At 40.2% G+C, this 15,811-nt stretch overlaps 1 protein-coding gene across 3 annotated transcripts; it reads right to left on the bottom strand.

Annotated features, from left to right (window-relative positions):
- Window positions 1-1,641: 1,641 nt before the first annotated feature.
- On the bottom strand, window positions 1,642-14,580 carry MST1 (macrophage stimulating 1). Of its 3 annotated transcripts, none has more exons than XM_053469874.1 (19): window positions 14,531-14,580; window positions 10,406-10,486; window positions 9,943-10,081; window positions 9,417-9,529; window positions 7,406-7,520; window positions 6,764-6,900; window positions 6,070-6,190; window positions 5,801-5,919; window positions 5,462-5,630; window positions 5,083-5,219; window positions 4,486-4,585; window positions 3,800-3,936; window positions 3,601-3,633; window positions 3,366-3,477; window positions 3,194-3,271; window positions 2,620-2,766; window positions 2,395-2,501; window positions 2,171-2,310; window positions 1,642-1,808 (listed from the first exon to the last, which is right to left on the bottom strand). In XM_053469874.1, the coding sequence occupies exons 2-19, from the start codon at window positions 10,464-10,466 to the stop codon at window positions 1,647-1,649; spliced, it is 2,127 nt and encodes a 708-aa protein (XP_053325849.1). In that variant the 5' UTR covers window positions 10,467-10,486; window positions 14,531-14,580; the 3' UTR covers window positions 1,642-1,646. The 3 variants fall into 3 exon arrangements, with proteins under 3 accessions (XP_053325849.1, XP_053325850.1, XP_053325847.1); XM_053469875.1 differs by having other exon boundaries at window positions 5,462-5,627; window positions 10,406-10,491; XM_053469872.1 differs by having other exon boundaries at window positions 10,406-10,491.
- Window positions 14,581-15,811: the final 1,231 nt, after the last annotated feature.

The raw sequence follows: 15,811 nt of genomic DNA on the forward strand, positions 1-15,811 counted from the left end.
CTTGTGGTTAGTTGAATTGTTTAGGAGATGGGGCACCCTCCAGTATTTTTTTTTTTTAGTTTGATTTGGGTACAGGAAGCAGCAGTCCCTGGCTTAGTAACTATATCAGTTGGAGGACATTTAAGGGGCACCGCAGGCCCACTGCCTGATTACATTAACTGGTGACCTAATGTGTTGGAAGAGAACAGAGTAACCATTTAATCTTAATTTGCTATCGTGTTGATGCCAACATTTATGCCAGTTGTGTCTTCAGAGGTTAGGCAAGGTTAGTTTTAGGAAATTTATGATGCCCAAAAGCAAGATTAGCAGGGGTTTAATGGGACTTAAGTAATGTAGCCAGGGCCAGCTCAGTCTTCCCTTGCAAGAAAAGCCTGCCAAAAATGATCCTTCAAAACAAATGAACAGCAAGCTGAACCATAACTCTCCTACCAGCACCCACTTCAGGGAACATTCAAGGAAGACCTTGGAATTTCAGGCTTTTTTCAAGAAGAAAGGTAGTTTCAAGCCACACATGGATACTCTGGTTTTGTACACACAATCCACATGGTTGTCATGGTTTTAATTCAAGTATAAACCCAACAGGGCGCCGCAGGATGAGGAACGCGCTTGTCCCACACAGAAAATATGTATCCCGACCTCCATCTGCTTCCAGAAGAGGATGTAATCTAGATTCCTAGACCTTCATCTTGTGGACCTCTTGTCCTTGGTGTTAATTTAGTCTGAAAAAATACCCACGTGCTCTCGCAAAATGTATTCACAAAATAAAACAAAGATCATTGTACGCTTTTGGGTTATGTTTATTTAATCATCAATATAAATATCTTACAGCCTAAAAATGTATGATTAAAATTAGTTGGATTAAAGAGGTGCGGTACCCAATATGTTCCAGCTGCCAATAAGTTTATAATCAATAACGATAAAAAATAAAAATTTAAAACATGACAAACCAGTAATCTGCTATTCAAAATAATTGCGTATATACAGGTGTTCATTCATTTTCCCTAAAATGAGTCAAAGTAGCTCCAAAACCTGCTTATATCAGAACATAGTAGAAAAACTAAGTTTTGTCCTAAGCTCTTCCACCTCTATATACAGACATAAAAAGCCACATACAACAGATAAATATCAGTACTTACTGCAAGAACAAGGAAAGAAAAAAAGTCTCCTAATTCTACTTTCTAGGAAATAAAAGCATACAATACAGATCAACCCCAAGCCCTAACTTAACATTTAAAACAAAGAAAATTTACAGACATGCAAAGGTTACCGAATCCAGTGTTTTAAATATAAACTCTCCATGTCGTATGTATTTTTTGCATGGCCTAGTCTATCCCCCACTGCTTACTTACATGCCGACGCAATGGAAGAAAGAGTCTGAAAAACCAAACCCAACATGCCAGTCATATTGGAATTTCACAGCAGGAGGGTTAAACTGAAAAACTCGTCTGAAGAATTATACATATAGTAAGATAGCTTATTTTTAGCTGTATTAAAGGTTTTTGAACTACTCTTCTTGCAGATCCATCATTTTATACTGCCTGTATAGGTTGTCCCCTTTTAGCCTGCCCCCCAGTTGATCCCTGCGAAATAGGTGCCTAGTGGACAGTTTGTGAAGAAAGCAGCCATTCATATCCAAACAGGTTGGCTTACATCATCTTCAAAACTTTATTAATCCAGTCCACATACACCGAAACTCGAGTAAATATGCCTGGCTGTTTTTTCCTTCCACATCCTCGAGCTGGAATAATGACGCCTTCCAACACCCAGCATTCATGGGTCAGACAGGCAAGTGGACCTCCATAATCTCCCTGAAATAAAGAACACAAGGGGTTTCTCAAACATGCACCCACATAGACAAAAAAGTACAAAGCCACGTTGGCTCACATCATGTAATTTAAGACATATAATGTCTATCACAATTTATGAAAGGCTGGGCTCATTATTTCTGTCTCCTACTCTTAAGAGCTGCCCTACTGAAAAGGCTGAATGCCACCAATTTTTTGCATTTACGATACAATGTTCCACGCCCTTTTTGGGTAAAAACAAATCTTTCTAATCCGCTTTTATAGTTTAGGCCTAAACAAAAATAGTGGCTTGTTTATCAGCACCCACCATGGATTATAGAGTTATCAAAGCAATTCATTTGTATCCATTAAAAGCATACACTCACCTCACATGCTCCAATCTCCAAGGGCAATGGTTTGGTGCAGATGTCATTGTCTAGAACCTTGGTTCTGCTGATCAAACTGCAGTCTTCATTACTCATCACTTGAAAATGTGCCACCTTCAATACGCCGTCGTGCCCAGTACCTGCAAATTCATTAAAAAGGGTATTTAAAGACAGCTGGTGGTAGAGAAATATTTTTGGATACCATTGACTTGCCATTAACATACCTCGGGTGTCCCCCCAACCTGCAATCTCACACTTGGTTTCAGCTGGTACAATGTATCTCTCTGGAGGGAGGCAGATTACAGCCACTCGAGAATTCAGAGTGACCGGACTTCGGGAAAAAAAAAAAAAATAACCGAGACAAGATCAGCAGACAGACAATGAAATATATGCATCGTGAGATACGACATTAGGCATAGGCAAACAGATTACAGGTAGACATTGCTCACCGCTCTAGTTTCAGCATCACAAGACTGGAATCAGAGGGTCCACACACAATCCTACTGATGGGTACAGACTGTTTGTCAGGATCCTGGGGGGAGGGATTTTTAAACAGTGTTCCCATCACAGCCTCATATCCGGATAAGTCAGCATCACTGCATGGAAATAAAAAAAATAAATGCACAATGCCCACCACAGGGTGGTTTTAGGAGACATCAAGTGGGGATGGGTGCACCTCGTTTGTGGAAAGCCAAAAAAATGCACCACTAAAGGTTTTTAAAAAAAAAAAATCACTTAAGGCAAAGGCAGATAAAGATCAAATGACTAATTTGCTCATGGGACTGGAGTTGTGTGTCAATTTCAACTCGCCAACTTCACTGTGCATTTAAATGTGATAACTGGATAGCTTCTCCAGCGAGAGGAGTTAGTCACGCCAAATGAGATTTGGTCTAGAATAGAACCTTTATATTTTAAGAAAAGCTTTTACTTGGGTGAAATACCCCATGAAGAATTGGGCCAACTATATTTAGTGTATAGATATGCATTGTTGGACTTGATTTGCATCAACGGAAAACTTCTTACCAAGAAGAGAAACATTGCCGTGTGCTGATCACCCAGTTCTCCTTCACTAATGAGCCTCCACAAAAATGGTCGCCTTGCCTACAAATACAAGTTTTATGGAATATTAATATACGATTGACTTTTAAAAGTAAAAAAAGCCAAAAACAATCTTAATAGTGTTTTTACTTCTCACCTGTTACGTAAACTAACCGTCCATGGAGAGTTTCCAGGCAAACCGCCAACTATGCGTGCCTTCGAGAAAGCTCTTTCGGACCTCTTGCCGCAGGAATCAAACTCTATGTTTGCTAGGAGATTATAGGAGAGGCATATGTGACAGCAAGCCAACAAAACGCACCAGCAGGGTTATATGGGGGAAACGTAGGAGGAAGATGAAGGGGACATAATGCAGGGAGAGGTTGGAATCTTACCATCGTTTTTTAATGACAATGGCTTTTCTCCACCTGCATCAAAAATAACACAATTAGAGAGATTGCTGCATCAACAAGAACATTTAAGAGCCACATGAGTGTCCAAATGAATAGCATTGGTCATTGACATTTGCAGCAGCTCTGTTTTCCCAGATAGCTGTATGCGAGTTTTAGTGTAATAAGAGGGTTTGCGCCTTACCACATTGTTTGATTGCACAATAATCAAATGGCGTGTTGGGGTCCATGGTGTAGCACCATGGTCCATGGCTGTCCTTGTCTGGGTTTCGACAGTAATTGTTATCCAGATATCCAGGGAACGGGAGATCTAAGAAGCTCCTATACGGAATTAACAGCAACGATATGAATACAAGCTCAGCACTCCAGATAGCTTGAAAAGGAGGTGTTTATTACAAAAACTGACAACACAAATGGCGATGTTTCAACTTTGTGAAGTGAAAAAAGTAAATTGTCTTCGATGCACAAATACACACGTGACTTAATGAGGGTGGCTTGACAAAGACTCCATGGAGAGCGAACAGTATAAGACCTGAAACCTCTCCCATTACGCGGTTTACCGTCTTTCCATCACACAGGTGATAGAATAGGACTGACTTGTTTCCATTATATAGAATATCTATCTATATTGAGCTCACCGTACCTCACAACTGCTGTTATCAGTGTATAGTTTTGACTAATGCATTTTCATACAAGATTAAGTCGATCAAGCACAACTAACATGAATCCATTATTTAACAAGTGCCTCTGGAATTAAAGGGGCACTCCTGCCATCATATGCCCTTTAATGCAGAGTGATTTATTTATTTATTGTACAGTCCCGTATATGGGGGAATTTGACATTTTCAGGGCAGTGGTTGTACAACTTACTGCAGTTCATCCAGTTTATCACTCCAGTTACGGCAAGGGATTCCCTTTCTGGTCTTGCTTACTTTCCCAGCGTACAGCTCTCCGTTGTCGGTATAACACTCTGCAGAACACACAAAATAGAGTCTGTAATCCATGCGTTTGTTTAAAGGGGTGCGCCAGTACCGCATGCAGCCCCAACAACAAGGAATAAACATTAAAGTTCTTGCACAAATATTTTAATAGGAATCCTAAGCTAACTTTATGATTCAAAGCAGCCAATTAGTGTCAGAAAAGCACTCCCAATGAAATCAATGGAGGGGATTGTGCATGTGAGGGGTCTTGTTAGAGTCCCTTGAACTACGTGGGAGCCTTAGCTGGTTGGCAGGGAGTATAATACACATACACAGGCAAACAGAAGGTGCATTTAACCAAATACATCTGCTGCAACCCAGTTAGGGTCAGAGAAGGAGGTCAAACACATGGGCGTTCTGAAAAATCCCTCCCAAGGAGAGAAAGGGTCAATGCATGATGATAGAGTGTCTCTAAAGTTATTTGTCCAACCTTGGTTAGGGTGCAATTCATATCCCTTTTAATACGTGTTAATAATAGTGCTCTTACCAGGACCGGAGGGCCCTATGTCGTCAGGACATCGGTGTATTTGAAAGCAGTAAGCCACTCTCATGTTGGGGTTTGTGGTGAAACACCAAGGAGCTTCTGATCCATCTGGATTCCGGCAATAATTCTTATCTAAGCCTCTGAAAGCAAAAGAGGGTATAAAAACTGTAATTTTTCTTTAAAGTTTATGATCACATTTCTGTAACCCATCTCAATGTGCAGAAGAAAAAAAGTTATTGGATACCATCGTGCAGTTTTATACAATATATATTACAGTAAAAATAACGGCACCATTTTTTCTGTTTCTGCCCTCAATAGCCATAAGTCTGCAGAATGTCTTTAATATTTTTATGCAACTTAAAGACAAAGTCATGTTACTTACTTGCAAGGGTATTTTTCAGGTAAGAACCGGTGCTTGTGAGGAGTCTGGGAATCCCAGGGCTGGCACGGAATTCCCGACGTGGTCACATTTACGCGGCCCCGGTAATCCTCACCACGCTCTTTGAAACAGTGGGGAGTTTTATTCGCAGCTATTACCCGCTGCTTCTCTACTTCACCAAAACATAAGTGAAAAAGGAGGAAAATGACAACAGTTCCGGGAGAATGACAAAAAAATAGCGCAACAACTAAAATGCTTTCCGGTCGGTAAAAACTAGCAACCCTGTCCCCAAAAAAAGATCTATTCATATTGTTTTTTGTCTAGAGATGGACCAAATCTTACTGCATGGAGTTATCTTGCAGTATTCCCACTCCACATCAGGGTCGGTTGTGTAGCACCAGGGTCGTTCGGAGCTATCTGGATTACGGCAGTAATTATCATCCAGGAATTTGTCAGGGTATCTGCAAATAAAATAAAAAATGCCAATAACTATCAAAAACAAATAAAAACACCTGCATATCTCAGCAAGTGATGACGCGGACAACCTCAACCTCATAAGTTAGCTTCATTTATTTCTCCTTAGGCAGTAAGCAACCTCCTATTACACTTACTTTTCTGGTCTATAAGGATGCATGTGAGGACTTTGTAAATCCCATCGCTGACACTCCCTTCCAGACTCTGTCCGATCCACAGACCCCCGATAATCCTCGCCATTACAGGATAGGCATACAGCTGAAAACCAAAAAGTAATATAAATGATTACTAGGATGCCGACAACACAGGGCATGTCATCTAATTTGACCAACTATTTGGCCTCTGCAGGACACCAAGATAAACTCATACCCAGCAAACGTTCCTAGAAGAGAGGGACAGAGGGATTTGGGTCCCAAAGTCCAACCCCCGTTTACTAGATATCGGATTTAGTACTGTAGTACAGTTTAGATGCATATAGAGCGGAGCCCACATATTCCCAGCAATATCCAGACATTTACAGATATAGCAAATCAAATTTCCAAAGCGGGGAAAGCCCCAGTAGGACCGATGCGTGTAGTTTACAACTTAACGAAAGATCATAGACAAACGGAACGCACGTATACAGAAATAGCTGATATAAAACGCGGCCTTGGGTTCAGCCAGATGCATTTGCTAAATATAGACTCATTAGTTGTTATCACTTTATCGTTGGCAGCCGCTATCAAACCGAAGAAATGACTAAGCAGCCAATTTGTGCGCCATTAAAATACCCCAACACTGTTCTTTGCGCCTTCACCCACATGCAATAGCATTTTGTAGATAAAGACTCACCATCCTCACACTTTTTGATCCCACACAGCTGGTGTCTAACGTTTTTGTCAGTGGTATAACACCATGGTCCCCCAGAGTCTTTGTCCGGATTCCGACAGTAGTTTTCTTCCAGTCCATTTTTTGCTGTTGGAGTATACCTGCGAGAATGTTATGTGGATTGTTAACATCTATAGTGCTCTCACGTGGGCCTAAATGGGATACCTGAAGAAAACATGGCATTTTTGAGTGTGCCCATGTGAGGACATTAACATGAATTGCTTCCATCATAGGATAAGGAATAATTGGTCATATTTCTAAGATTTAAGGTTATATAATTTATAGCATCCAGTAGAGTTTTGGGATGGCTTCTTGGTGTATATGAGCTATTTGTCCATGAGGAAAAAGGCTACCTTATTTTTTGGTGTCCATCATCCTCTTAAGTCAGAAGTCCAAAAAGGAGGACTAACTCCCTCATCTCTCTAAAATGCAAGAGCTTAAGAAAATGGTATTTCTCATTCTTCAGTATTGGATTGAGACCAGAAACTATGATGTAAAACATGATATTCAATGACAATCTTATAAGCCTATGTCTTGGGTAACAGAGGACCAGGGATAACTGTAAAGATGTAAGAGAACAAACAATAGATCTTGTGTGGTTCTTACTTGTGGTCGTGGGGGAACTTCACTCTCCACTGCTGGCAGGTTTTATTCTTTGCGGTTGTAGACACCGTACCTCGATACGTTTCACCATTCCCCACAATGCAATCACGAACATAGTCTGGAGCATATGACATAAGTTAGATAAGGTGAGGGGGGGGGGAAACTCTCCTCGTCTCCATTTGTTACTGAATGGAAAATTTTAAGTACTCTCTACCCCGCTCCACCACTGCATGTGCTTTTCCACTTCTCTGCCACAGTGTCTAAAGTTATTTTGAATCCTTTGCAGTTTATTTAGTCAACTCATGAGTTGTGACCTGAAAAAACGAATCCCACAACATTAACGACGCATCGATAAGGTAAAGCTTGACGCGTCGTGCAGAAAAGAGACTTTGAAATAAAAAGGAAAATTTTTTTAATCGGACAGGATATACAAGGAGTCTCTTAGCTTCATGAAAGCCCAATCGGGTACAGCTGCTACGGTTCCAACCGTAGTGTTCCAACAAGCGGCGTGCGCTGCGTATCTGCTCAGTTACTTTTTTCATGTCGGAGAAGATTGAGCATACATTTAAATAGGCGGTGCTCAAAATAAATGTAACATACATGTAGAAACATAGAATTTGGAGAGTGCTCCATATATCTATCTATCTATCACCCTCTGTATCCCTTTCTCCAAGCTATACATATATAGAGCGCCGTCTTTCTGGATTTTTATTCTGCAAGCCATTCTTTATTTTGGTAGCCCTCCTCCGAACTCTCACTAAAATGTCAACATCCTTCTGCAGATAGAGTCTCCAGAAACACACACATAATATGCCCTCATTCTTTACAGGTAACGTGACGAAAAACCTACATAAAGTGACATTCCATCCCCAAATGAATACTCTTTAAAAGCCTCCTGGGCCAATCGGGTTTACAAACTATGCCTAATGTAAACTCCTTTGAACAAGGAATTAATTTACAGAAACAAGAGCTAAGGAAAGTTGGTTTGTTAAACGCTACAAAGAGACAACATTTAAGTTTTGGTTAGGGAGGGTCTAAAAGAGACAAAAAAGCCAATTCATCTTTGCAACTGCTTTAAAAGCCACAGGATACCTCTCAGGTTTACAAACCATGTAGAATGTGCCAGTTTTGGTTAGGGAGGGCCTTTGTTTAAAAACTTTGTTTGCCCCCAGGCACAGGATCTTTTAAAAAGCACACCGTAATTAAAGTAAACAAAGACGCATCACATTTAAAGTGATCTCTAAATTGATGGGTTTAAAAACACACAAAAAAAAAAAAATTAAAAAAAAAAAAAAGCAGAAAGTTCCTTGGTACTCCCTTACGAAAAATTACTGCAGTTTTTCTGAAGTAATACTGCAGTTTTTTGGACATGAAAAAACTGCAATACTGCACTTTTACTGCATTTGTACTTCACTGTACTGCAGTTTTACTGCACTTTTTTTTTTATATTGCAAACCTACAGTTGTGCTTCAATGTACCGCAGCTTTATTGCATTTGTACTTCCGTACAAAAATAACTGCAGTAAGACTGCAGTACAGTGAAGTACAAATGCAGTAAAACTGCAGTAAGTGTGCAGTAAAAGTGCAGTATTGCAGTTTTTTCATGTCCAAAAGGGCTGCGAGCAATTGAATATGTAGCTCGGCATGGCTGCTTTTAGTTACACACATGAGGACTCCAGCGTTTCATAAAATAGTGCTGACCTTAGGAATATTTTTCCATGTAGGAGGATTCCCAGTGTATTTGCTAGGCAAATATTAAAAAGTGGCTAAAAAAGAGAAACTTGATAAAAAAAAAATAAAAAAAAAATAATCCCTTTACAATTTAAAGCATTAAAGCACTGTCTCCAGTTTGTTTTATGATCTTACAAGTACTTTTACAAACTACCAAGACATTATTTGCCACTTAATTATATATCAATCTCTGGCTATCCAAATAAAGAATGGAGCATCAAGACAGGGTCCGCGTGCCAACGATGTCTCATCGATGAACAAGCCAACGTTAAATTGCTACTCACCTTTCTTCTGATACAAATCATAATGCACATTTCTCAGCAGGGAGACACGGGCTGAATGCTCCGTCCACGGGAGCAGGCGGCAACTGTGACTGTTCCAGTTGTAATCAAAAGCTCTAAGTACAGGGAGAAAAGAAAGGCTTAAATATACAACCATTATAGAATAAGAAAATAAAAAATAAAAAGTCTTTTACGCAATATTTCAAATGGCTAATGAAGGGCATGTGCATAAAGGGGGCATTGTGGATAAATAAGAATTACCGGAGATTGTACCGATTACTTTAATGCCAGATCACACAGTCTTTGTCCTTTACTACGCTAGTGAAAAATGTCTCATCTTGGGTATTAAGGCCACAAGAGCACAATGACTCTTTCCTGCTGTTGGACGGATGTTCCTATAGGCAACCCTGTTGACCCAACCAAACTTAGCATGCTACCCAAGAACTGTCCTGATAAATGACCCCCTATGTGTCTTGGATAACTACACTTATCGGTTTCTTTGGAAGAGGCCCTTTTCGATGTAACATACTTGCACTCTACGAGCTCCGAACACTGTTTAGCACAGACATGGACTTCTGCTTTGATCTCATCCTTTCTGGACTCTTCTTGCGGGTGCACAAGCTCCACTCCTTTAAAACGCTCGTAATCGTTTATGGGGCTGCGCTGAGCTGCAGAATTAACAAAAAGAATAATTAGCATGCTATAACATAATTATGTTTCATACAATCTCAGGAAAATGGATTAAAAAAAATCCACTTAATTATGGAGATCCAACAGGTGGGTGGCTTTTTGAGGCTAAGTCAGATATTATGCCATACTAAATTATACTATTAATTCTATTTTACATTAATTGCTATCACAGGTTTGGAAGTTCAATGGCAGATGTTTAAGGACTCTGTAGATTAATCAGAACTTCAGTTAGTACTGCTTTAGTATTTATGGACCTAGTAGTAAAAATAACTCCAGATCTATATTATTAAGTGTCAACATACCTGAAGCGAAGGTCCCAAACCACAGGTAGACCAAGAAGACAACGTTCCACATGGTTATCATATCCTTTGCTGAATTTCGTTCTGTGCTGGAGAAGAGAATTCATTTACCTAAACTCATTCCTCCCACACTTTCTAAATATTTGTCTTGATAACATATTAACAGGAACCGGTCTATGGGGTGGCTGTCAAACTGAGTTCGACGGACAGTCTGATGGTCAGCGTGTAACAAAGCTCGAGAAGGACTATGGGGGTTAGAGTCACCGAGCAGCAAGAGGAGATGTTAACAAAACTAGACGATGAAAGAACCTTAAGATACAAAACGATTCAACTGTAATAGCAAACTAAAAATAATCAATATAGTGATTTGTCAACTGTGGTAGCCAAAATTCTACAAACTGTAACCCATTGGTGGGAGAGACAGGAATACAGGTCAGTTAGAATGACTTTGAGACCAGCCCATTCACATGGAGCTAAAATCTTGAGTATCACAGTTAGGTTCTGGGTATGGAGCAAAGGGTGCCTGTTGCAATATACAAACTAGCATTAGACTTTATATATAAAGTGACATTCTTTAGGGGTGTACGATTTGTTAACAATGATGTACACATTCAACATTACAGACATTTGGTTATGAAAGATAGGTTCATCTCTAGACCATCACTGATACCAGCAAGCTTCACGATAGTACTCAGGATGGGATACGGATGGTTGTGAAAGAAACAGTCTAGTTCCACAAATTGTAATTTTATTATGCATGGTTGAGTTGAGTTTGCGTTAACTCCGATGCGTTTTACGGAGAAGGTAGATATTTAGTTATTGGAGTAAGATTGTTAGTTTTTTTTTTTTGTAATATTTAAGTCCTCCTGTAGCTATTGAAACCATGAAATTAGTATAAACTTGTACAGACTCAGTAGAACGGGTTCGGAGGCAACCGGAGCAGCAATTAATTGCATACATGCTAACAAAACAACCGTGTTCAGGAAGCATGTGATTGGCTGTGGCTCCTCCCAACGTCTTCAAGTGCGCAAGTAGCATATTGAGGTACGCTCCATCTTTTCAGTACAAGCAGCTGGGGGTGGATCTAAAGTGCACAGAAGTCCCAATTTTTTAATCCAATAACTGTATAGATTTGCATGCAGTAAAATGCACTTCAATATGTATTTAAAATGAAACAAGAACTGCAAAAAAAAAAAAGAAAAGAAAGTTGGCCATCAAGGCTGCCTCCATAATCTCAAAGTGGAACCACTGCTTAGAAGTGTTTCAGTAGATGTCAGAATAAAATTGTATACAAAACACATTTTATTAGACACATCTGTACATTGTAGGTCTAATTAAAGTTGTTGTAGCTTATCTGTTCCCATCTTTGGTAACGAACAGACTGCTTGCCTACACAAATATTGAACCCTGATCCAGCTGGATCTGGCAGCCAATTCAGAGTCATGAGTAACAAAGGGTCAAGGACAGAAACGGCCAGCTCTCTTACCGTAATCTAGAGTTGGGGTGTAGGAGCGGAAGCTAGAAGGACATGGATGTTAATATAAACAAAGTGCTGCGTCGGCCTCTGTTCAATCAAAGGCAGCTTTCTGCAGATAGGTATGCAAGATCATTAATGACCTATACACCATCACGTATGATGCAAGAAAGCGTTATCCAGCACAGCATCAAGCACAGGCTGAATATTTAAATGCATCTTTCTAGCTAGCTTGAATGTCTAAATTGTGAAACCAGTCATCAAGCTATATTAAAACATCTGCTTTGTGTTGGAGATACCATGGCAAGAGCTGTATCTGAAGGATATCCCTACAATCCAGCTGTGTGTGTGCGTGTGGTCCTCAACTACATCAAACCTCACTGTACAAAGGCCATTAGTGATCAAGCATAAAAAAATCCCAAGCGTATGGAAGGCTGAGTGGTAAACCAAAAACGGGGCATCTTCAACATGCATTCAAGATTGCCAGCAGGCCAAATAATCAGGGTTTAGTCAAGACAGCTGGGACATAAGCCAGGTTCTTGGGACAGTCTCCACAAACATGGGACTACCGGCAGCTATATTTATTTTATAAATGTAGTTTGGGTATTTTACCGTAAAAAAAAAAAAAAAAAAAAAAAAAAAAAAAAAAAAAAAAAAAAAAAATCGGTTTGAATTCCCTCCATGGATTAAAAGCTACCACTTCATAAAGGCCATTATACTTGGCCACCACAAAGGTTTTCTAGTTTTGTTTACTCTTTATGTCAAATCCTCATATTGAAGACTGCTTGCCTGGATCTGTTTACATAGAAAAACAGCACTCTCTACATCAGTAAACTCAGAGGTTAGCAGAGGTCATCAAGAAAACCAGCACTAGCCAGGCAAGTCTTAATCTCCAGGTCTTCCTAACTTAATTAGCAACTCTGGACATTTCCAGCTAGGAAGAGGCTGTGCTGGGAGCTGGGGTATATAGGACTTCATGTATTCTGATAACGAGACATGCTGACCTCAGCGCACAATTTCCTAACTGTTATTTCTCCAAATTTGCGACAAAAATTCCTGGTAGGGGCATAAAATAAACAAACACAAAACAGGAAACTAAGCTATTTGAGCAGAAAGATGCTGGGTAGACATGAATTGAAGTTCTAAGAAGAGGTCACAGAACAGAGGGAATACAGACATGTAAATTAAAGGGCACCCCAGCCCTGAAGTTCAAATATATTTAAATCATGGTAAAGTATGAAGGTATCAGCTCCAGATTGGGGCAACCCCCCTCCCCAAGTATCTGCCCATTATTTTGGATATTTGGGTGAAAACCCTGAGAACCCAAGAGCAAGCCATCAACAGTCCCAGAACAGAACTTAGCGTGCCAATATGCTGTAAACGGGATGGCTAGCACACCTAGGAGCTTCTCAGGGGCTCTGGGCATCATTCAATGATGTGGCTAGCCCTACCTCCCATGCCTTCTGGGCTCTCACACAGGAAGATCTCTAAATATTCTTTCATACCCAATTTTTGGGGGACATTTCGTTATTCCTAAATCCTTACACGACACAACAAGCATCGTATAATGCCCTCTTCATTGCTGGTATTAAGAAGTACCCAACTGTTTGTTGTGCCATATATTCGCCCCTCTTTAGGAGGTACAGTCCATCTTTGGGACCCCAAACCCACGTCCTTCCTTCCTACCCTCAGCGCCCTGGCACATGAAGGCCACCGGGTTGACCCATGCAGCCAGACGCTACGCTCTTGTACCGTAAGTTTGCGTGGCTGCGTGTATCCAGCTGGCGTCAGACAATAACGGCCCCGACCCTACGCCGCAGCAGAAGAAAAGCAGGTGTGCTGCGCCTTCGGCCACCGGCTGTTTTTTTTACAGCCATAAAAGACAAAGGCCATGCAGCTGTGATTAGTTCACCTTATAGACAAACAATGCAGGATGCAGAGGAGATCTTTCATGTTCTCAATGTAAAAAAAAAAGAAACAAATGCTGTATATCGTATCATAATTAACATTTATAACTTTACATAAACATTGGAAAAATAATTTGGGAAACCGGTTTCTTGTGGTTCTATGTAGCAACCGGATATATTACCAGAATCACCTCCTTACTTATTTGATTTAAGTGGTGGGGCTTGTCGGCAGGCCTTTGCACATTTTTTTTATGGGTTTGTTTTTTACTGATCTACTAAGAGCTGGTTCTAAAAATGTTTATTTATAAACACATAGTCAGTTTATACACACACTAACTTTTAGGGCTATAGAACACGGTTATACACACACACACCCAGCAGACATTCTGCACCCCTAGAGAAGAGGGACATCAGTGGAGGAAAAAAACAGAACAGAGGTATTTGGGTAGTACGCATTTAGTTACCACACTTTTTCTTTTAATGTGCAACCTCATTTAGAGCGCACCGTAGTATGTGATCTTGGGGCAAAGTGGTGGAAATTAAGAGAAAGCTGGCCAAAAAAAAGTTCATTAAAGGAGTGAAGTCATGCAAAAGTAGACAACAAAACTACCTTAGAATGTGAAAACACAATGTACTGATATACACTATATAGTCTTTATAATGCATCACTATATCAGTATTGATGGAGACGCTGCTGTATTAAAAGAAATAATACAGCTGTATTAACCTGGTAATGCCCTTACTCACGTGTATGCAAACTTCTCTCCTTTCTTCCAGCGAATGCTGAGAGCTCCACAATCCAGGAGACCTCTAGAAGATTTAACAAAAACCAGGCTGCTTATAGCATCTCCCAGCAGGGATGGAAGGAGGAGCTCGGGGTTGGAATTCAATGTGTTTTTTCCTCTTTGAATTTCCACTTCCAGCTGTGAGCACTGGGTCAGGAGATTGCTGATATACAGAGGTCTAACGGGATTAACACACAGCTCCATGCGTGAATTATTACGCTCTAGTTGCCTTTGGATTAAGGCGATTGCCAGGAAGAAACATAGGTGTGCAGCATAACACTTCCATGCCACTGATTTGCATCATTCTTTACTGGCCTTGGGTACCAGCTGCACCCGGATTAAATGGTCAAACCAAGTGTGGAGTCATCAGACAAAAATTTGTAGCTAGAACATGAGATTTTTGTTTTCCATCTTGCGTGATTATTTTGGTTTAAAGAGACAACTATTCCCCATTTTTTTTAAAAATGATCAGCAAAGCTTGACTGTGAATTCCAGTAAAAAAAAACAGTACTATTCATTCAAATGCATCCTGCACTGGTGGCCACAACGAGTCTGTGCCATTGGCATGCTAGACACGCTGCGTAAGGTTGCCACATTGGCCCAGAATGTGTTAAGTGCAAACTGGCAGTATGCGGGATGTCGAAATACAATGAAGGACAGCAATTACTTAATCATGGAGGAATTCCTGCTGTGGATCGTTAATTCACTGATTTGCTTTAATGGGCTACCATGTACAGGAGTGGCTGCAGGCTTTCAAGGACCCTTAGTGAGAAGACTTTTTTTTACTTAGGGTCCCTTGATGCCCTTTAAACCTAAATTTAAGTGATAAAAAGGTATAATGATATACACCTTATTATCACGTTTGTTAAGGAGTAAAAATAGATGATATCAATTTAAAAGAAATCTATGTCTTCCACATCCTCTGAGGGGCCAATAAGGGACGTAAGTAATTTCTTAATCTTCTTATATGGCAGCGTCATCCATGGTCATGTAAAGTTCAGAAACTTAGAGTATGGCTGCAGATAAGAACCTTTGGCCCCATCTAGTCCATTTTTCTTAATGTAAAGACTCGTCAGTGTAAGGATAGCTTCATGTCTATCCTAAGCATGTTTAAATTCCTTCACTATCTTAGCATCTAGCACTTCTGCTGGGAGGCTGTCTCACTTATCTACCACCCTCTCGGTAAAGTAAAAAAGTACTGGTCAGCAGTATGGGAGATGTATATGTGGATTGAAAAAAAATG

This window comes from Spea bombifrons, chromosome 6 (assembly GCF_027358695.1).
Source record: "Spea bombifrons isolate aSpeBom1 chromosome 6, aSpeBom1.2.pri, whole genome shotgun sequence".
Taxonomy (NCBI): domain Eukaryota; kingdom Metazoa; phylum Chordata; class Amphibia; order Anura; family Pelobatidae; genus Spea; species Spea bombifrons.